This window comes from Harpia harpyja, chromosome 22 (genome assembly GCF_026419915.1).
Source record: "Harpia harpyja isolate bHarHar1 chromosome 22, bHarHar1 primary haplotype, whole genome shotgun sequence".
Classification (NCBI taxonomy): Eukaryota; Metazoa; Chordata; class Aves; order Accipitriformes; family Accipitridae; genus Harpia; species Harpia harpyja.
This window is the reverse complement of record NC_068961.1, coordinates 2,300,852-2,321,874: the sequence shown is the minus strand read 5'-3', so window position 1 is coordinate 2,321,874 and position 21,023 is coordinate 2,300,852. Positions and strand designations below refer to the sequence as shown.

The 21,023-nt window shown below is 41.1% G+C and overlaps 2 protein-coding genes across 5 annotated transcripts in view; both read left to right on the top strand.

Annotated features, from left to right (window-relative positions):
- Positions 1-1,043: 1,043 nt before the first annotated feature.
- Positions 1,044-20,224, top strand: TCEANC (transcription elongation factor A N-terminal and central domain containing). 3 transcript variants are annotated; one of them, XM_052773806.1, is made up of 3 exons: positions 1,059-1,149; positions 7,988-8,056; positions 12,986-20,224. In XM_052773806.1, the coding sequence occupies exons 1-3, from the start codon at positions 1,080-1,082 to the stop codon at positions 14,074-14,076; spliced, it is 1,230 nt and encodes a 409-aa protein (XP_052629766.1). In that variant the 5' UTR covers positions 1,059-1,079; the 3' UTR covers positions 14,077-20,224. The 3 variants fall into 3 exon arrangements, with proteins under 3 accessions (XP_052629767.1, XP_052629766.1, XP_052629768.1); XM_052773807.1 differs by lacking the exon at positions 7,988-8,056 and having other exon boundaries at positions 1,044-1,149; XM_052773808.1 differs by lacking the exons at positions 1,059-1,149; positions 7,988-8,056 and adding an exon at positions 3,276-3,313.
- Positions 1,052-21,023, top strand: part of RAB9A (RAB9A, member RAS oncogene family) — a 32,659-nt gene continuing 12,687 nt past the window's right edge. Inside the window, exon 1 of one of the 2 annotated variants that reach the window (XM_052773824.1) lies at positions 1,052-1,149. The gene's annotated coding sequence lies outside the window, so the exon portion shown is untranslated. The remainder of the gene's footprint in view (positions 1,150-21,023) is intronic. The other variant, XM_052773822.1, reaches the window with a different exon arrangement.

Here is a 21,023-nt window from a genome sequence, read left to right as displayed (position 1 = left end):
ATGAGCAAGAAGGAGCCATGAGCAATCACAAAACTTAAATGTTTGATGAATTTACGATCTTGTTGAGAAGGCACAAGCAGAGGCCTTGCTTGAATAGATAGGGCCGGAAAAGATAAGAACTCCTGCCTTTGTTCTCGTCCTTGTAGATAATTTAGCTTAAACTAGCCATATGGTTTTACACCACTAATGAAAACTTAGATAATAAGAGCAGTAACAAGCATTGATGTATCAAAACATGTAAAGGACCATACTGTGCAGAATCACCTGAGGAGGGTCAAGTAGCGGACAAGTGAGGAAGACTATGGAAGACCACCAGAGACCTTCAATGCGCCTGCGTAAAGGACATTTGCATATACTAATAGTTTCCCGGAAAAGTAATGAATATGTATAACATTTCTCGGAAATCTAGTGAATATGTATGTAGAACATGTACCTAACCTGCACAATTAGGCCCGACGGTGTGCACGATAGGTGGAGCGATCCCCCATGCATCCAGCGCTACCAGTAAAGAATTCCTACTTAATAGTTAATCAAACTATTGTGTTAGTTTCTTTGAATCAGTATCACCTACTTCTTCATCCGCCGCAGGGCTGAGGGGAACCAAAGAGCTTTTCCAGCCTTGCCAAGCAGAGCGCTCCCGAGGCCCGTGTCCAGCATCCCGGCGCCCCTTCACCTCACAGCCCTGTCAGACGCCAGAACGGAGCAATGCCCACAACATGGCGGCAGCCTCAGCCGGAAGCCGCGCCTTCACACCTGAGGCTGCTTAGGAAAGCAACTTATTTCCACGGCTGTGGCATTCTCCGGTTGTTTTTTTGGGTTTTGTTTTGTTTTGTTTTTCTGAGCCCCGCAGCGGCTCGGGGGGGCACCGCAGGAGCTCACGCTGAATTCCCACACAACCCCCCGGCTACCTGACAACGGGACGTGGCTCCTCAGCCCGGGGGCAGCTCCCGCCCACTAGCGGGAGCAAGCGGGCTCTGAGGCGAGTGGCCGGTGCCGGGGCTCGCAGGGAGCCGGGGGCCAGCGCGAAACCGCTCAAGCCCCGCCGCAGTGCGGCCCGTCCGCTCGATCGCTCAGCAGAGATGGCGGCGGCGCGGCCCGGCGCGGAGCAGGAAGCGGGAGGGAGGCGCCATGTTGAGGCCCGCGGCGGAGGTAAGGGCGCCGGCCCCGCCGCCGGGGTACGGGGCGGGGGTGGTGGTAGCGCTGCGTGTTTCGCCAGGGGCTGCGGGAGTGAGGCGCGCAGCTTCCCCCCCCCCTTTTCTCCGTGCTGCCCGTCGGGTGATGCCGGGGAGACCTTTCCCCATGCGCTGGGGCGAGGTCCGGGGGGGTCTCCCCTCAGCGCCAGGAAATGGCGCCCGGCGGCGGGCCGGACCCCCGCGGGGCCTCGACTCCCCCCCCCGGGAGGCGTAAACCGGCCCGCTTCTCCCCAGGTCCGGTTTGCCCGCTAGCACGGTTGCTAGCCCCGGCTCGGGCCTCGGGGGGGGGGGGGGGGCAAAGGGGAACGGGTGCGGCGGAGACGGCTCCCTGAGGAGCGGGGGAGGTTGGTGGGTAGGCCCGTGCTTGCTTCTCTTTCTGCCTGGGGTGTGCCCGGAGTCTGAGGAGGGGCCGCATTTCGCCCCTAAGCCATACAGCAGCGGATCAAACTGAAGCTAGGCGGGTCCGGGGAGGATCTTGTGAAGGATTTGGACAAAACCCACAAAGTTAGCGTATCCATGGCATTACCGAGTGGCGTTTTGGAGCACGGTTACTGTGCGAACTGGCCCACCCGTGTTATGGGAGTGATTGCAGGCTGATCTCCAGCTAGTTTCTTGGGCTGGTGTCTGAGGTGCAGGTTACGGTGGTGCCGCTCAGCTGCTGGTATCGTGAGGCCAGCTCCAAACCTCTGGCAGACAAGCTGCCACCGGCGGCTGGCTTCCATGCCAGGCACACGCCAGCTGCTTTCAGACAAATACATGCTGCTGGGCTGCTTCTCCTAGCTGTTGTAATTAACCTACTAATTTGTATCGTAAGTGGCTGTAATTCCCACTCACAGAAAAGGCTGGCCCTGAGAATTGCAGGATGGATATCTGTGGTGGTAGTATTGTGGCATTTTTTAGGTATTTGTTATATTGGTCCCCATGCAGCATTGGTGTCTGGAGACAAGTCAAACGCTGGCATAAATATAGAAAGGAATGGGAGAATTCACACTTTTCAATGTAGTATTGTTTTTAATAATTAGATAGATAAAAATCCATTTCGTTTCAAGTGTATTTCACATCTTATTTCAACCAGTACATCAGGTGTCATGATCAAGACTCTCAAATGTCTAGACGTTGTGTACTTTCATATTTAAGTATTAATGTTTTAGCATAAGGAATTGTAGCAGGCACTAGCAATATCTTATAAATACCCTTTGATTACATCACACACTTTCTCTGTAGGGGAGTCAGGAACATATGTGCTCTTCTGCATACAAAGGATTTATTTTTAAAGGGAAGAAGTTATATCATTTTTCAGTGGAACACCTGTAAAAGAATGATAAAGCAATATCTAATGTAAGTATGTCCCTGACAGCGGAATAACAAATAGAAATATTATTGAGCTGAGGCTTAACTAGAAACTGAACGTTACAGCAACAGAAAGTCTATGTTCATCTGAAAAATGATCAAAAGCTCACAAAAGTTCATAAAACATGTTTTTATTACTTACATGTTCCATTTTTTTATTGTCAGCACAACCTGCCATAAAAAGACATTAGAGACTGAACATTTACTTTTGCTTGTAGTGTGCTAGAATTTAAGTCTTTGCTAGCTCTACATAAGTAAGAATAATCTTATTTTGTCAAGGAAATGTATTCAAGAGAAAGAATTGCTTGTTCATCTCCAAAATTATTCCTATTTTGTTTCTAAAGGATTAAGTGAACAAATGTACTTTGAATAGATATGTCTTAAGTACGTTTTTACTTGTTGACTTAGGCTCCTCTCTGCAAGCCAGTCTCTTCTGTTGGACTTCTGTGCCAATGCAGAAAGGAGAATATGAGATCCACCTTAGGAAAGCTTTGTTCAGGTTGAGGCTGTCCAGGTTTCAAATCGGTACATCTGCAAGAGGATGTAAACAGTATTTATGGAGACTGAAAAATAAGTAGACTTGCAACAATGTCAGATGAGATCTGTCAGTTAAAAGCCAATTTTAAACCTGGAGCTCACAACAAGTTCTTCACTTCAGTAGGTTTAAAAATCCCACCCAATTAATTCTTTCTAGGTAAATGAACAAGAAATTCAAAAAGAAGTTAGAAAATAGTGGAGGAAAGCTCAAATACCAAGCAGGAACGTGACAGGTAACATCATCATCATTATAGGTGAATAGGGAAAATATTGTCAGTCTTTTACAGTTAAAATAGAATGCTCAAAACTCTTGATTTCTTCAAGTACTGGTCCTTGGAGCCATGTTGTACATGATAGTGTAACTTTTTCAAAAAAGTAAACCCCTAATCGTTTTGTCTGTGGTGGAAAGATGGGAACACTAGAGAGTTATGGCCTTGAAAAAAATGCAGAACAGCTCCCAGTTTTTCACTTCTAAAAGTATTATAGTGTATAAGCCAATCTCAGTGTATTGGGGATTTTGAATTGTGATTTCCCAGTGTTTGGAGGACAGCATTATGAATGCTTCTGCTGCACAGACATTGAGCAGAGGGAGCAGTCCAGATGTCTGATACAATCCCAATGGTGTTGAGAGAGAGGGAGCGTGCGCTTCATGAACTGGAACTGTTAGCTTTACCTATATAAGGCAATACAGTTAATGTATGTTGAAGAAACCAGCTTCCCCTTGGAAGATGTCACAGCCTTGGTGAAATTATTTGGCTGGTCTGCTGTCCTAAGTGATTGGAAGTATTAATATGAACATTGGCATCCATCCAGATGAACAGTTTAGGAGACTAAACTGTATTGAAGTAGTTAATTAATAAACAATGACACTAAGCTGCTTAAATCATATTGGTATTGCCTAGTATGTTTCTAGAGTGAGGAAGAATGTTTGTAGCATCCTCTTGCTGTGGGAAAATAATGAAATATTCTTCATATTGTCTTTCATATTTAACAACAATAATAATAAAGTCTTTTTGTTTTAAAATCTGTTACTATTGGAAAAGCAGGAATGTTAGGAAATGAAGTAATCATTTTACAAAGTGCAAACAATTTCACACAGTGAAGTTTTGATTGGGTACTAAGGTAGGTGATGTTACAGGAATGGTATTAGCGTTTTCTACTTGTCCCAGGTTAAGCTTTGCTCTTCAAGACAGAGGCATGTCGGGAAGGTGCCAAATGTACTTCTAGCAAGCTTGGGTTTTCTGTGCAGATGATAAGCTGTACTCTTTAGTTTGCAAGAAACTCTGTTGATTTATAATCACAAAAATTATTATATGATTTGTGAAAAATTCTGTGCAGCCCCCCAAAAAGCCTGAACCCCTTGATAAACTTTACTCTAGCAGGTCAGCTTAATTAGCGCAAAATACATATGTCACAATCTGTCCCTACCATAGCTAGGTAGCATTAATTCATGTCTGAGTCATCTGCTTAAATTTCATTCAACACTCTTGCTATGTGTATTTGTCACTTGTGGCCAAAATGGTAGTTTATGTTTTGAAAATGTACCCCGTGTGTCAAAAGCCTGACTTTTGACCTGCTGGAAGCTCCAGCTAGTACCTCATACTGGCAAGTAGTGGCAGGTGGCTAGGAGAAAAGGTATTCCTCTGCCAGCTTTGATGAGGCTTTGTCATAAAAATTTGAAAAAACAGAGAGCCCCATGGAAAATTCATGTGATCGTGTGCTCAAACTTGAAAGCATGATTTTGAATAAAGTTGGTTAATGCTGAAAAATAATCTGGTTGTAGATTAGAGAAACCATGTAAGTGTTTTTTATGTGAAATGGTGCAAATTTTAAACCAAATAAAGCACACGCTATTTACACATAATTTCAAATGAAACTGTTAATGACAAATCTCTCTGAACTATATATACACTTTATTATTGCTCCATTGAATCTTAATGTATTAGAATGTATTGTGAATCTGTATAGCTGTCTTATCGTGGAAGAGATTAGCCAATACCTCCACTTGATACGTTAAGTCTAACTTCTTAAAAGTAAATTTTGTCCTTTTTTTTAAACTCTTTAGAAGTATTTTGTTAAAAAGCTCAACCATATCAATAGAAATAAAGATTTCCAATCAGTGGAATAATGTATTACTTGTAACCTTTTCAGGGTTTAAGGTGTTTGTCTAACTCGGATAACCAGTCAGTTCAGTAGAAAAATTCACATGGATAAGGCAGACAAGATACAGGAAAAGCTAAAATATCTTCTAGTGAGAATCAGTTTAATTCTAAACTACATTATTAAAAGAAACTGTTAGCAAGGTTAACACCTCTGCTGGGATGCGTGTGTCCACTGTAACATCAGCTGGAGCTCCTAGAACTCAAACCAGCTGTAGCTGTTGAAGTCATAAAGAATTTTCTCGGCTACTTTTTGCCATGAGATAATTCAGAGGTGTTATTTGTTTGGTGTAGCTGCAATATTGTGAGTCTTTTCCTGAGCTCCAGCTTATATACTGAGGTCAAACGAAGCTGGTGGCTAAGCAGTCTGGTAAGGGCAACAGCTTTTCCTATCTCATTAAATCCATGCATGTTTGATCTTATTAGAAAAATGTGCCGACAACTCTACTTTGGGGTTGATCCCTGAGGCTTGATGACTTCATTATGCAGTCTATTGATTTTTTTTTTTAATTTTTTTTTTAAGGAAATAAGAATTCTATTTTAATTAAAAACAGGGTTTCTAGGAGAAGCAACTCCAAATCAGGATTAAAAATTTGCCTTGTAAAAGAGGCTACTGTGTGCATCTTCACATGAATGCAATGTGCTCTGCCCTCTCTCCCTGGCAAACTCCTTCTCTTGGGAATAAAGCTGTGGGATAATGGTTCCAGTGAGAGAAAAGCAGGGCAGAGACAGTATAGCTCCAGATTAGTTAAGAGCGCTGCAGTTCAAGCAGTCACTGATGTAAAAAATGCAGAACAAAGCTATTGTTCTATCAGACTACTTTCCATTATGCACAAACTCTTTCACCAGATGTTGTCCTGGGAAATTTCTTGAAACAATGTTTTATGTAGTATTCTTAATTTTCCTTTTCTTGCTCACTGTGGCTCTATTCTGTTGGGTGCAGAAGAATAAAAGATGCATTTTGCCTCTGGCACTACAGTGATGGTGTTCTGCAAGTGAAGTAGAGATTTTTGGGGAATGGTTTTGCAACAATCCTGAGCTCACGTACTCTGCTGCTTCTGGATCTTTGACCGAGAGGTGACTCTCTTGGTCAGTGAGGTGTCGGTAGTCATGGACATCTGGCAATAGTGCTGTTGTATTGTCTCAGTTATTGTATTAACTTAGCTTTATTCGTATGGATATTCTTAGAAGATGAATTTCTATATAGTTCAGAAATTTTTAGGGGTGGGAGGCAGTCTGGCTGAGAGGCAGGAAGAGTTCTGATTTTTGTGAAGATGGAATAAAAGCCCTGGAACATTGTTTCTTGGTGACATCTTTGGTATCTGCTCTCCCACTGTAGATAGGATGAAGGAAAGTTTTGGGGTCTGGAGGCTGGCTGTGAGAATTCTCTGATTTTCTCTTAGGCTCTGAGTTTAAAATAACATTTGATAATTTTCATTGTTTATATGGAATTTAGGTTGCCCAAAGGATGAAATCTGGTGTTTCCAGGACTTTGCTATGCACCGTCTCTGCTATAGCATTAACCACATTTTTGGCAGAGAATTTATTACACCATTAGGAGTACTTGGCTTCTGATCTTTATCTTGGCTGCGGTCTGCATTTTCTTCTGATTACATAGAATTCCTTGGAGAAAAAAAATCTACATCTGAGGTTCGGGTGAGGGAGAAGAGGACTGGTGTTCAGCCCTTCCAAGACATTCATCCATACTTACTTGAATGCATTCTGAGTTTGTCTTGGTTTACCAGTAGGAGTTAGCTGTGCTAAGGCAAAATAGGCTGTGGCTTTGAACCAAGTAAGGCATATAGCAGAGACAAGGCATTTACCCCAAATGGTTTCGGAGAGGGCAGTGGTTTTTCCAGGGACTGGCTTTGCAGTTAGCACCAAGTGTCTCAGGCTGGGGTTTTTTGTTTGTTTGTTTGTTTTCCTCTGCTTAGTTGTTTTACTGATTAAAAAAGTTCTGATTCAACTCAGTATTATTACAGGATGATGATATTTTAAACTTGAGGTAGCCTGATCTTTTTTTCCTTAGGAGCAAACTGACTGACAAGATTTTTATTGATCACCATCATTTATTCTCGTATACACAAGTGACTCGTTATACCATGCAGTCAGTGTGAGAGCTCCTAATGACTTGGCCAGAAAGTACCTCATCAGCATAGTATTACAGAGTCTTATTGTAAATACGAGTCAATCTCTACCTTGTAACCTTCAAAGGACACTTGGAATTCAAACAGATGTTCTCATGCATTGCTGAAGTTAAGCAGGATGGAAATGCCTTGTGTGGTTGTAGGAGGGATGAGGGTGTTGATTTTGTACTGCACAAAATTGTGATACTATCATTTGTATTTTTGTTCTTGCATCTCTACAATAACAAAAATGCATTATTCATTTCATAACTTAAAAATCCTTTTTCTTGGATTTTTTACCTCTTGGAACTAGGAAGACAGCAGAACAGTGCTGACTGAGCACGATTCAGTTAATTTTACAAATATTTGTTCAGCAGCATTTGTAAAATAGCATGAAATCAGGTAGAAAAGTGGTCAAATTCCAAATTTAGAAAAATCTTGAATGAAAGAGCAATGTACAGGACAATGACTGGATAAGGGATGTGCTCTTTCCCTCCTGTCTGTATCCCAGCACCTTTGGACTTGCAGGGGGGGTTTTGCCAGGTTTAGGCAAATAGGTACCCTAAAAACGTGAAGCCTCCTAAAGGTCATAGGGAAGTTGTTTTATCTTTTTTCTTAACAGGCTGGAGTTTCTCATTATGCACATTTCACAAGACTCTGTGGGTTTGCTGTGCTACAACTCCCTCAAGTGGTAAAACAATTTCCCATTCGGAATTGCAGTTTGGTTTCTGTGAAACACTTGCTTTCTCTTCAGAAAGTTTGGAGACTTCCCCCAACCTCCTCTTTGTTGTATCTTTTTTTCTTCTTTCAAGGAAGCAAGCAGAAGTAAAATGAACCATTTCATAACCTTATATGTTCTTTGTAAGTTCAGGAATCTGTTTAATTTCTGATCCTGTAAAATAATGGTCTCTGTCAACCTTGGTGATAAATCCAGTCCTTGCTTGATTTACAGGCCAACAAATGCACAAACAACTTTTTTTTTTTTTTTTCCCCCACCACACTGCCTTTTAATTTGGAAGCTGAAATGAGATTTATGATTGAGTAGTTAGCGTAGTATTTCAGATGTATGTATTATTTTTCATCTTGAAGGATCTTAAAATCCTTTGCAAACTAGGTACACACAACGAAGCCAGTGCCACTCCAAGAATGCTTTCCCCACAGAAGCCTCGCTATTGTCACTGATAAAAACATGTTTATTACCCTTATTTAGTGGTTTCTCTGCTGGCTGTTGCTTGTGCTTCTGCTAGTTACCAGTGAAAATCCCACTCCATTGAAGTAATTAATTATGGATTTGGTTCTGTTCTTGTCATATATTTTTGATGACTTGCTTTTTCTGTTGTTTTTACCTAGTTTTGCTTAATAAGTTTGAAGGGAGTCACTCAGTCCTACCTCTTTGCTATATGTTGTACACATTGAGGAAAGCATTCCTTCAGAAGTGATTGTTTTGACTTAAATGCGAGTAGTCTGTTAGGTGGTTGAGTTTCCAAAATTATTTTAAAATCATTGTTCCTATTTTGATTTCTGTATTCTGTTTTCAGTTTGTTTAACTTCTGCCATAACATTTAGGTACTTGAATTTAATGTTGCGTAAACTTGAAAAAGTCAATGCATGACTAAGAAGATCTTAACATTTCTAATAATTTAATTTATTGCCTTAACGCACATGTGGAAAAAGTCCTAAGGTAGAACATATATACTGCATTTAATCCAATCTAAACCAGCCTTTTATATATCTCGTAGAGGGTTAAAAAAAAAAAAACAATCCAAACCAGTTGTCTTAGATCTGCCTGTTAGAAAAAAAACCATCTTAGTGTGGGGTGATGAGTTAGCATATGCTAGCTCCTTCTCAGCAGCTGTAGGTGTCCAGTAAGCGTAAGGTAGTCCACTGTGAGCGTGTGGCAGAGTGGCTGCGTTCTTGCTGCAGATGCCAACGCGTGGGCTCCAGCTCCCCTCAGAAGCTTTGTGTTAGTCACCCCGGCTGTCAGTGCCTGCTCATAGCTGTGGAGCCAAAGGAGTCTTTTTCAGCCATCTAATTTTCTTGTGTGAGATTGGCCACAGAAACAGGCATGTCTTCACCTTGCCACCCTGGTGGGCTACCTAGAGTCAGGTGGATAACCATGAGCAAGGACCACTCCCATAAAGCAGATGATATCTGTGGACTTTATGCACCATTTCTCATGTACAGATCCTCACCCTGCAATATTAGAGAGGAAACTTTCTATGAAGCATAGTCCTCAATGAAAGATCAAAATGCCTCCCTTACCTTTGTCACAGGGTAAAAGTACATGCATGGACAAATTATCAGCAGAGCACTTTGTGTGTAGTAATTTCTTTGCATGTCCATAGTCCTGTATACTAAATACTGAGAATTCATGAAGTCGTCTTGCATTTCAATAAGTATATTTTATGGGATGTGTAGCATAATACAATACATACAGATAGGTACAAGGACTGAAGAAAATTATGTTTCAAGTGGAGTATGTGGGAAGGAGCAGAACTGATTCTAAGGCATAGGGCAATCATACTGGCTGAGCGTATAACTGTATCACCAACTCTGCCCTAGACTGCATGAAAAACAGTAGATCAACAGATCATAATTTTCTAATGTCAGCTACTTAGTGTTCAGGAGATGGGGAACCATCCTGCTGTAGTGTTGGCTGCCCTACGTAAGAAAACACCTCTTTCCACTTTCACAGCCTCTGCGTGTTCCTGCAGCAGAACAGATGAGTGGATGCAATTAAATGTGCTTTTCAGTATGACAATGCATAGAGTTCAACTTAAGTATTTGAAAAATTCATCCTGTTTCTCTGATTCTGCACCTTCTTGAGGAGTAAATCAGTTTCTGTAATAGCCATTATTGAGGTTTCGCAGGATTTCAAAATGTCAGACAAGAATGAGCTGTTTAAATACAGGTTAAGTGAATGCACAGAGCATTCACTGTGGAGGTCAGCTTGGTCTATAGAAACAGATGAAGGTTTATGCTCACTCTCTCTGTCTCTGTCCTTTCCTTTTGTAGAGCTCTGAGGCCCTATCTAAAGTTTGAACTTAGTTCTGTCATGCAGAAAACAAGTTAGCTGGGCTGGTCCTCATAGAAAGCAACAGAGCATGCAAATTACCCAGCTGTATCACTTGTCTCTCCTCTCCCCCCATTCTCTGGAAATTTCATCACGGAAGTGGTCATTGTGCAAGAAATCTGCTTATGAGTTCCTTTAAATACAGACATGTGTAGCTAGCTTTGTATCAGTCTCTATCAGACAGATGACTTTTTCTGGAGTAGAATTGGGTTGTATGCAACTTCGGACAAAACACTGGTTTTTTGCACAAATTTGGAAGACTAACTCCTAAGAAGAGACAAACGCTTAACACTCACAGCATACCATTCAATTTTGTATTCTACATTTAATTCTCCTTTTCAGCAAACAGGAGAAGTAACATTAGTAGTATTAACACTCTGTGTGTGTGTGTAAATTTGCATATAGCAATGCACTGAGCATTTTTTGGTTAAAGGGCTTGATAAAGAGGAATTGAAATCTTACTCAAGCCATGAGAGACTACATTCTGAAATCCCCTTTTTCTTTTGTTTAATGCATAAGAATATATGGGAGCATGCTTTAATAATGCTGTGGCTGTAAGAAAGTAGGTACTTTTTAGGATATAGAGGGATGTGTCTTTAAAGAATTTCCAAAAATAGCAATTAGGAGTTTGTAGATGTCGCTGTTTTGAAACTGTTTTGCAGGTATCACTATTTTTGAGCTGCCCTGCCGTGATTGATAATCAAACTGTAATATGATGCCAGCGCTAGCAAGGGAAAGGGCAGTGGTGGGGACCTCAGTTAAAAGTTTAGTAGTCTGGCTTGCTTCTCTCTTAGCAGCTATAAAGAGAAACTTTGGGAAGAGATATAAAGTGATCTCTTGCATAGCAAGTGAAAGGTTGAGGGTCATGTAGGAACCAGAATGGCGTTTGGGTCTTAAGATCCACTGAGTTATGTCAGGCTCACTTAAACTTGCTGCAGAGTAGCCCCAACATTTGCTTTGCAGCTCCCAATAAAATGTGTTCAGCTGCTTACTGTTTAGTAATTGAAGAAATCTCTAATATCAAGTTATGGTGACGTATAAAAGTTCTTCAAAAGGCCTGAAAACTTGTGACATCTCCACTAGGTGCTTGAAAAAGTCATTTAGATCAGTGGTTTTTGGTCAGATACCATGCCCACATTAGCTGTTTAATTTTATTCTTTTGAAGTAACAAAGGCTTGAGGAAAAAGTCTGAAATGAAAAAAACCATAAGGATTTGTGAAAAAATCTTGGTAAGTTAAGGTATAGTTACAGGAGTGACTGGCTTTAAAAAAAAACAAAACAAAACCCCAACAACAACCAGAAAAGCACCTACAATGTGGAGTTTTTGGACCCACTTTGATTTTTCTATTATTGTGTATCATTGCAACTTGTACTGAGTTCACTTGTAGTCAGATGCTTGAGAACTGTGAAAAATGGAAAGAGAGGTTTAAAGACATGTTTCCAAAAGTTGAAATGTAGGTCAGTTTTTCTGAGGAAGGTTATTTTGCATATGTGTTCTGGAAGGATGACAGCAATGATCTCCCTGCGTCTGGAGTCTTGCAGTAAACTTCCATGTCATTGCAACTTTCAGATTAAATTAGCGCAGTGTTTACTTACAAATCTGCCTTTAAAGATTTTTGAGAAGCTATTAGAGAATGTATTCAACAGTGTGAAATCATTAGGTTATTCAAGTACCTGTTATAACAGAAGGTCCCAGACATGGTTTTTAATAGACTTTAAATTTCTGTAATAGAAAAACAAACTGATTTTCTGAAAACAGCATTCTTATTAAATTCAGTTCATTGACACCAATACTGTAAAAGCCTGACAAATATTTTTATTGTTTCTCTGTATGTGTGAGGAGGGAGAGATATGTTTCCTATAAGGCCTCCTTTTTATTTTTTTTGGAAAGCGTATCATTTGATAACTGTCTAGATTTTGAACATCAATGGGTGATCATCTAGTGCTTTTGGTGAAAATTGCTGAATTTCAGAACTTGTTGCTGCTTGGTAGTCCAGTGGTACTAGAGTGTACTAATGCGCAAACACTGCCAAGTCTACCTGTAATCTCATGCAGCAGAGCGGTTGTGTAGTTACCTACCTTCTTGTAGTAGTTGAGAATCTCCCTCTCCCTGTGAACTTCTGTAGTGGTGTGCATGTGTAGAAGAACGAGTATGACAAACATTTTTATTATGCTAGTAGTGTCTTTGTTAGCGTGGTTTTTGGCAAGATGCTGTGCTTTTCCTTAAAAATTAGTGTCATACCCTACTTTTTAAATTGTCAACCCTACCCCAGCAGAAGTCTTTGTGGGCTCTCCTTTCCACCAGTATTTTCCTTGCATGAGTGAAGACTAGCATGCCCACTTGCATTTTTCCAGGACCCAGGCTCCTCTGCATTTTGTATTTGCTCTATTATCTCTACTGTACACCATTTAAAGAAAAAGCTGCCAAAACCAGTGATGTGTAGAAATAAAATAGTGTAAAATAAAAAGAAAACCTTGTGAGAATATACAGAAAATGAATTAACGTCATAACTGCAATAAATATGATAAATATTTTTTCGCTTTCAGGTTTAAAAATGTCTGGCCAGAAAAATATTGTACACAGAGCCCATTGTATTGAAAAACTACTGTCTGAGAACAATTTCCAAGATATTGAGGATCATCTTAAAGAACTTGAAGATGTTGATATGACTATAGAGTATCTTCAGGGGACTGAAGTTGCCAAGGCTGTATACAGAGTACTCAAGAGCTGCCCTTCAGCAGAGTTGAAAAAGAAAGCAAAGCAGTTACTATCAAGGTGGAAAGCACTTTACAAGAGTAACTGTGTTCAGTCAATGCAAGTTAAAAAGTCAGTTTCTGTGTATGCGAAAGAGGAAAGTGAACATCTCAGTGTGGTTCCTAGAGAGCAATTGCTGTCTGAAGGACGGTGTCAGCAGGAGGTGTTAGATGCTGCTAGTTGTAAAACTTTGGTCCCATCGCAAACTGTTAGAAATGTGGTAGGTAATGATGCAGAAGGCAGCGTGAATCAGCTTGCTTCTTTTGAGGAACAACACACTGATAATGAAGATTCTAAACCTCCTGTTAAGGAAGCAAGTCTGCAGCAGGATCTGATGAGAGCTCTGAGGTGTAAATGTACGGATCTTCTTTATAAAGCTTTGACCAGTTCTGCCAAAGACGAAGAAGAAACTGATAAATGGCTAGAGCTATCTAAAGAAATTGAAGAACATATTTTTGCTCTTCATGCTAAAAATGACAAAAAGTACAAAAATTGCATCAGAAGCAAAATCTCTAACCTGAAGAACCCTAAAAGTTGCCACTTAAAACATAAACTTTTTTCAGGGACTTTGAGTCCAAAGGCTTTTGCTGAGATGACAGTGATGGAAATGGCCAGTGATGAACTGAAACAGCTCAGGGCTCTGTATGCAGAATCATCTGTTCGGGAACATCAGCTTCCACAAGTTATTAATGGCACACAGACAAACAAAATAAAGTGTAGGCGCTGTGAAAAATTTGATTGCACTGTCACTATGATAGCCAGAGGAACTCTATTTCTTCCAAGTTGGGTGCGAAACACAAATCCAGATGAACAAATGTTGACTTACGTTATTTGTAATGAATGTGGAGAGCAGTGGTATCACAGCAGATGGATTTGTTTGTAATGCTATCCTTCTTTAATAAGTGGTTTAGAAACATAGATATGAGAAGGTATCTCTGTTGAAACTGTATAATTTAAAATTTCGTATTGATATTATGTAGAACCTGCCACTAAAGTGCAAAATCCGTTTTAAAAGTTATTTTTGAAGATGACTTGAATAAATTATGTGGTTTTAAGTAATGTCAATACGTAAAGAAATAAAAGGGAAAAAATGGTAACACTACATCTGAGAGGAATATTCACTAGTAACTCCATTAAAAATATTCCAAGTGCTGCAATTTTTTTCCCCAAGGTACTGAGTACTTGGAATTTTCATTATCTTCAGCAGGAGTTCTTTCACAGAACGTAAGTTTCATTTACAGTAAACAAACTGTTTCCAAAACTGCAGTTCACATACTTGTGTGCATTGCAGAATGTTCAGCATGGACTCATTCCTTAAATAAATCACTTCTTGCAAGTAAGTGTGAGATTATTAAGTTGGTTTGAGAGCTTATGTCGTAACAGGAAAAAAGGAATGAAAAATAGAGTGTAAAAGAGGGAGAAGGCAGCTAGCAAATGAAAGCAAAAATGAAGTTCTGCTTTAGCTTTTTAAAGCTATTGGAAAATAGGACTTGTGACAATCTCTCAGTTTGGAGTTCAGATTTGCAATGTAAGATAATGTGTCCTGCAACTGTTAAGAAATTAAGGCAGGATCAGACAAGTGTTTATTTCAGGCAATTATGTAAATACATTATTAAATTTATATCTTTAATAAATAAAGGCATGAAGCTAATATCTGAATGGATATCCTCTCTTGAACTGGGACATCTGTCCTGAACTGAGCAAATTAATGTTTTTATGTAGTGCAGATTACCCAGAAAAATGAATAGAAGGAAATCTAATAGCTAAAGCTTGTATACCTGTTTTTGTTCCAGAGTCAACAGGATTCCTAGTGGCTGTATGCTAGAAGCATTTCTTTTTCAAAAATTACCACCTTAGTGTTCTTCTCACTCGAGTAATAGCCCTGTTGGTTTTTTCTGGAAAACTTAAAATTACTTTAAAATCAACTATCTGAATACTTTGAATGGAGTATATATCAGAAGTCAAGGAGATGTTTCTTCTCTCAGCTGGGAAAACCACCTGAATCTGGGTATCTTTCACAGCTGTCTATTGGTCTGTAGAAGACTATGTTCATACTGTGTGTCCCTGTTTTGGTTTCGAGCTACTGTGAATGTTTAAATGAGAGGAAATGGGCCTTGGATTGAGTCCTGATTTTCTGAGCACACGAGTGTGTCAACTCACAGACCTAAGGAAATGCAGGGAAGAATGTCTGCCCTGCCTGAGAGGTTAGGTTCTTGCAGCAAAGCAGTAGTATTGTTTGGAAACATAACCTCCTTCATCATGAATTTCCTTGTTGGAGTATGGACTAGATGGTGAAATGAGTCAATAAATTTCCAAAGTCATGCTTTAGGCACAGAGGAAAGTGTTTTGTTTCACCCTATTGTATAAACCCAATAAAACTGCATACTTGGCATTAATGGGGATACCTTTTACAAATGCACAGCAGGCATTTTGCAGTTCAAGGCTAAAATGTATCAGCTGAGCAGAGAAACCTGGTGAGTATTTGCTGGAGGAATTGAGGACAGTTCTGTGCCCATCCAGCTGTAACACAGCTGAGGCTGGTCAGCTTCTCTGGGCTGAGGCTCTGCCCTGAAGCTCTCCAGCCACATCATCTGTCAGAGATAGGAGTTAGGGGCATGAGATGAGAAAATAGCTCTTGGTGAACTAAAAGCCAGCCAGGACTAAAAAGCGAAGACAGGCTTTTATCTGTATATGGTGGAAATGGTGCGTAAGCCGATGTTACAGAGACGCTTACTATTATTCCACTGAAAAAACCCCAAGAAAAATCTTTTCCATTCTGTGAAGTGTTAACAGTTAACTTTCAGCGGTGTGATTTACTGTGGTATTATGTAGATTTTTATCATGTGAAAATGTGTGTTTTAGTGGAATTGCACTGATACAAAACAAACATTAAAGCATTAGGCCAGACCCGCAGTGTTCAACTGTGTAACCAATCAGTTAATATCTGACCTTCCTTCCCAGCCCTTACCCTTGTGCTGGAATTGATGCTTACAAGTAGGCCTGCTTGTTTAAGTACTTCTGTGTAAAGTATTATTTTTAGTTTTCAATAAAACTACAGGAAAGCAAACACTTCTGTGTTACTGGTTCACAGTAAGCACAGAGTTGTGTGCTGTCATTTTGGAGGTCATGGTCCTGTTGAGGAGAGCTATGTGCTTGTACTGTGCTGTGTCAGAACACTGTGTAGCAGGAGGTTTTATTTTAGCTGTGAGCAACAGACACTTATGAATAATTTCTGCCTGCAGATAGTTTTGAAGCCATTCCAGTAATGTATAGCTCATCCACGTTTTGTCTTGGGGAAGGGAAATGTTACAAGGCATGGATGGTGTTTTTGACAGAATGTGTTTCAAGGGTAAAATTTGTAGCTGTAATACTGACTACATTTCTGACATATTGTGTAACATCATTTTCTTTTGAACTGTCTCCATCACTAAATGTATAGTGCTAAGCTATATGCCCCAACATGACTGGGATTTTCTACAGATCCATATTTACTGAGGAGCTAAGAAAATGTAAACAGCAGCTATCTTAAAACTTTTTTCAAATTATTAAGCAAGCCTGCCTCACTGCAGATCTGAGTGAGCTGTGCCTGCAGCAGCAAGAGGGTTGTTTCATTCTAGGCTTTCACATCTTGCTCTTTCTCCTAAGATGGGGAAATAATAAAATCCAGTTACTAACAACTGCAGTTGCAGCTTATGGTATAGAATCAACAGTCAGTAACTACAAATAGTCAAAAAGTGGATTATAACCGTGCCCCTTTTACAGCTGTCCCTTAACTTTATTCCGTCTGTTTCAAACCAAGAGCAGTCAGAACTCTTAGGGCAAGTCCTTGGTGCCCTCGCAGTTGTAAACTCAGCATTTAAAGTGGTTTTCCATGGTAATACATTGTGAGCAGGCATTCCTCCATTGCCTTCCTTCCCAGTATCAATTCAACCCGAGAGCTGGCTTTGTAACAAATTCAGTTAAAGCTAGACATTAAAAGCTGAGAATATATTTGTAAATTTTCTGAAATCCAGGAATCACGAGAAGAATTTCTGTTCCTATTGAAGGAGATGGAACCCTTACCTTTATTCAGGAGTTACCTAGTCTAAGCTGTTGGTTCAACACACAAATAGTTGCTAGGTTCTTAGCATGACCTAAAAGCCGGGTACAAAATACACTGCTGCTTGCTCAGATAGTCTGTGAGACAAGGACGAGATCTGGGAATATTGGCAGAAAGGAGCAGAAGGTATTGGGAGGCAGGGAGAGCGAACTGGGCCTGTTTTAAGTATGCTGAGGACACAGATCTGTAGGGAATGAGGCTTTGTTGTTCCAGGGCTGGTGAAAAAGCTCATCTAGGTTCGGTTTCATTTTATGCCTAATTCATGCTGATAAACATGCTGCCCACAACTTCACATTTAACAGTTAATGAAAGTGTATACAAAATCATGAATTATTGTATTACCATCTTGATCGTCTTATGCTGTTGGTTATTTTCGCCTAACACAGTTCATTACCACTTTGGCCATTTTTCCATTTGTGTTTGTATCCGATGCTCGTTACTTGAAAGGTTTAGTAGAAAGCAGATGTCATGTGTAGCATCATGTGCCACTATATATCAGAATACTGTACAGACATGAAGTGCCAAATAGGAGAGACGGTCATTCAAGTAAATCATTGCTCTTATTTAAAAAGGCGTAGTCGTAGTTTCACTAAGCAAAGTACTGCTCTAGGCCACAGTGTGTCAATAGGTTCTATTGCCCCTGCCCTGATTGTGTAACTGCACAGGCTTAAAATGTTTGACTGGATAAGATTGTGTGCTTTGGCTGAAAATGGCTCTAAAAAGTCAACTTGCAACTGCACAGTGTATGCGCCAGCAGGAGGGTCTAGATTACTGGAGTACAGGGAGTGCCAGAGTCCAGAAACAAGAATAAAAGGAAAGCTTTGAAAAGTGAGATTCTTTTATGTTGTCGAAGTCGTCTTTTTTCAGTTTGTTCCAGATGGGAAAAAGATCTCTTAACTTTTTTAAGCAGAGACAATTAGTTTTGGTACAATGTTTAGCATATCCATGATGGTACTCCACAAAGGAGCGTGACATTAGAGGTGATCCACACAGACATAGGACAAATGTATGCCGAATAAGGCTAAAGTCTCTATTTGTTTTCACTGGGTGTTCCAGAGACACTGTAAATTCAGCTGCTGCTTGAATCCTATGATTTAATAGTAGCAATAAGGTCTTAAATGTAGATTGCACTCAAAGCTCAAGCAGCCTGCAGCTGCAGAAGTTGTAATACGTGTCTTAAGAAGATGAGAGCTAAATTAACAATGAATTTCACACAACTTTCAATGTAAAAGCAAAGATACTATTCTGAGAAGTGCTCTATTAATTGGAGTCAATGTTGCTCCCTTAACACCAGTGACAAAACTCCTGGTTGCTGGAGATCCACTGCCAGATCCATTTAATTTCATTCTGTTGAGGGCCTTTTGTATCTCCCTCATAACCCTCTTACTGTAACACTCTTCAGGGAGGCACTCGGCTGCCATTTTTTGTTTATAACTCTTAGTTCCTTTCCAAGCCAAAAGGAAATTTGTGCTGTTTATTGTTTATTTAAACTGTATTCCTTTCAGTCTGCTGTGCTATGTATGTTTGTTACTAAAGCCAAGAACTGCAACTCTTTAAACAAATAAAGAACAGCTCTTTTTCTGGCAAAAAGAAAAGTTACCTGGTAACAGGCTGTGGTTAAGGAGCAGATATGTTGAATTACTGTCCTTCAGGGAATCTTCAGGGTGTAACGGCCCAGTTCGTTGAGTGCGTGGAAGATAAGGAAAGAAACAAGAGCACTTTGATAATTTCTTGGATTGCTTGGGGGCTGGCTTGCTGCATTCTGGTATTAGCAGAGCCATAAAGGCAGATGACTTCATATCCCCTGATTTTGTACTGCTGTAATTCAGCCAGGAGGTGACAAAGTCATGTTTTATTGAGGCCACGTCATCGCTTGCCAGGATGGCACAAAGTCTCCTTGCCAACTACAGATGGTAAAAAGCATTATTCACAGGCTCTATTATACGAGAGCTTTGCTTATACAGAACTTTCTTATACACACACACACACAAAATTGCCCTTTATTTGCCATTGGGACGTTATTTGCGCCGTTTGCTAGCACGTGATATAACAACAATTGTCTCTTCATGAATACAGCTGTGTGAATAAAATCCGTGAGGTGCAAAGTCAGCTCTCAGATGAACGTGCCCGTGAAGGAGCAGCAAGGGTGGATTGCTGCACAAGAGGAGGCGAGCCAGGAGCGGAGGGTGGGGGACAAGGGGTGCGGGGACAGTGACTTCAATAAAAAGGGTCACTGTCCCGCAGCACCCAAACAAGAAGGGCAGGGCAGGTTCGGTGACATTAATCGGCCAAAACCCCAGTGCGCAGCAGACGAGTCCGTGTGGAGGGAGCCGTGCTGAGGTGGGGCTGGCTGTCAGATGGGGTTTGGGGCATGAGGGGGGCTGCAGGACCGGGGCCACCGGGCTCAGACAGGGCCCGAGCCGAAACGTGGCTCCCGCTGGCACCGGGACCCTGAGGCAGAGCGGGATGGTCAGGCAGCGGCCTCGGGCAGGAGCAGAGCCCGCAGCCACCGCTGTCAGGACCCTACGCTGTCTGCGGAATTTAAAACTGGAGCGATGTTGGTGTATGCGTTTCAAACCACATCTCAGCTGGGCATTTTCTTCTGTCTGTTCCTAAGAACTGGCAGGTATACTTCATGTGACCAGCCTTATCAGTGGCATTATTTGTTCTACAGATTTTGATCGTTCTACAGCAACTATTAGTTTTGTTACATACATGAGCAATAGTAACAGTGTGGACACAAGGGAAAAGGGCCTTCAGTTCCTGATACTCAAGCATGCATGTGTGTGTTTTAACCATAAGAGTAACTCTATTGATACTCCATTATGCCTATAAAATCATAAGCATAATAGGCCATGGTTACGGCATGGTCCTTTTCTATTTTCTTTTATGTTACCATGTAAAAGAAATAAAAATACATCCTATGTCAGAAGCTTAAGAATTTTGTTTCTAACTAGAATTTTAAAAATTCGAGGGACCTGAACAAGCTTGAGAAGTGGGCTCTTGTGAACTTCATGAGGTTCAATAAGGCCAAGTGCAAGGTCCTGCGCCTGGGTCGGGGCAATCCCCGGTATCAATACAGGCTGGGGGCTGAAGGGATTGAGAGCAGCCCTGCAGAGAAGGACTTGGGGTGACTGGTGGATGAAAAACTGGACATGAGCTGGCAATGTGCGCTCACAGCCCAGAAAGCCAACTGTATCCTGGGCTGCATCACAAGAAGCGTGGCCAGCAGGCCGAGGGAGGTGGTTCTGCCCATTTACTCTGTTCTGGTGAGAGCCCACCTGCAGTTCTGCGTCCAGCTCTGGGGTCCTCAGCACAGGAAAGACATGGACCTGTTGGAGCGGGTCCAGAGGAGGGCCACAAAAATGATCAGAGGGCTGGAACACCTCTCCTATGAGAAAAGGCTGAGAGAGTTGGGGTTGTTCAGCCTGGAGAAGAGAAGGCTCCGGGGAGACCTTACTGCAGCCTTTCCGTACTTAAAGGGGGCTTATAAGAAAGATGGGGACAAACTTTTTAGCAGGGCCTGTTGTGATAGGACAAGGGGTAGTGGTATTAAACTGAAAGAAGGTAGATTCAGACTAGATACAAGGAAGAAATTTTTTTACAGTGAGGGTGGAGAAACCCTGGCCCAGGTTGCCCAGAGAGGTGGCAGATGCCCCATCCCTGGAAACGTTCAAGGTCAGGTTGGACGGGGCTCTGAGCAACTTGATCTAGTTGAAGATGTCCCTGCT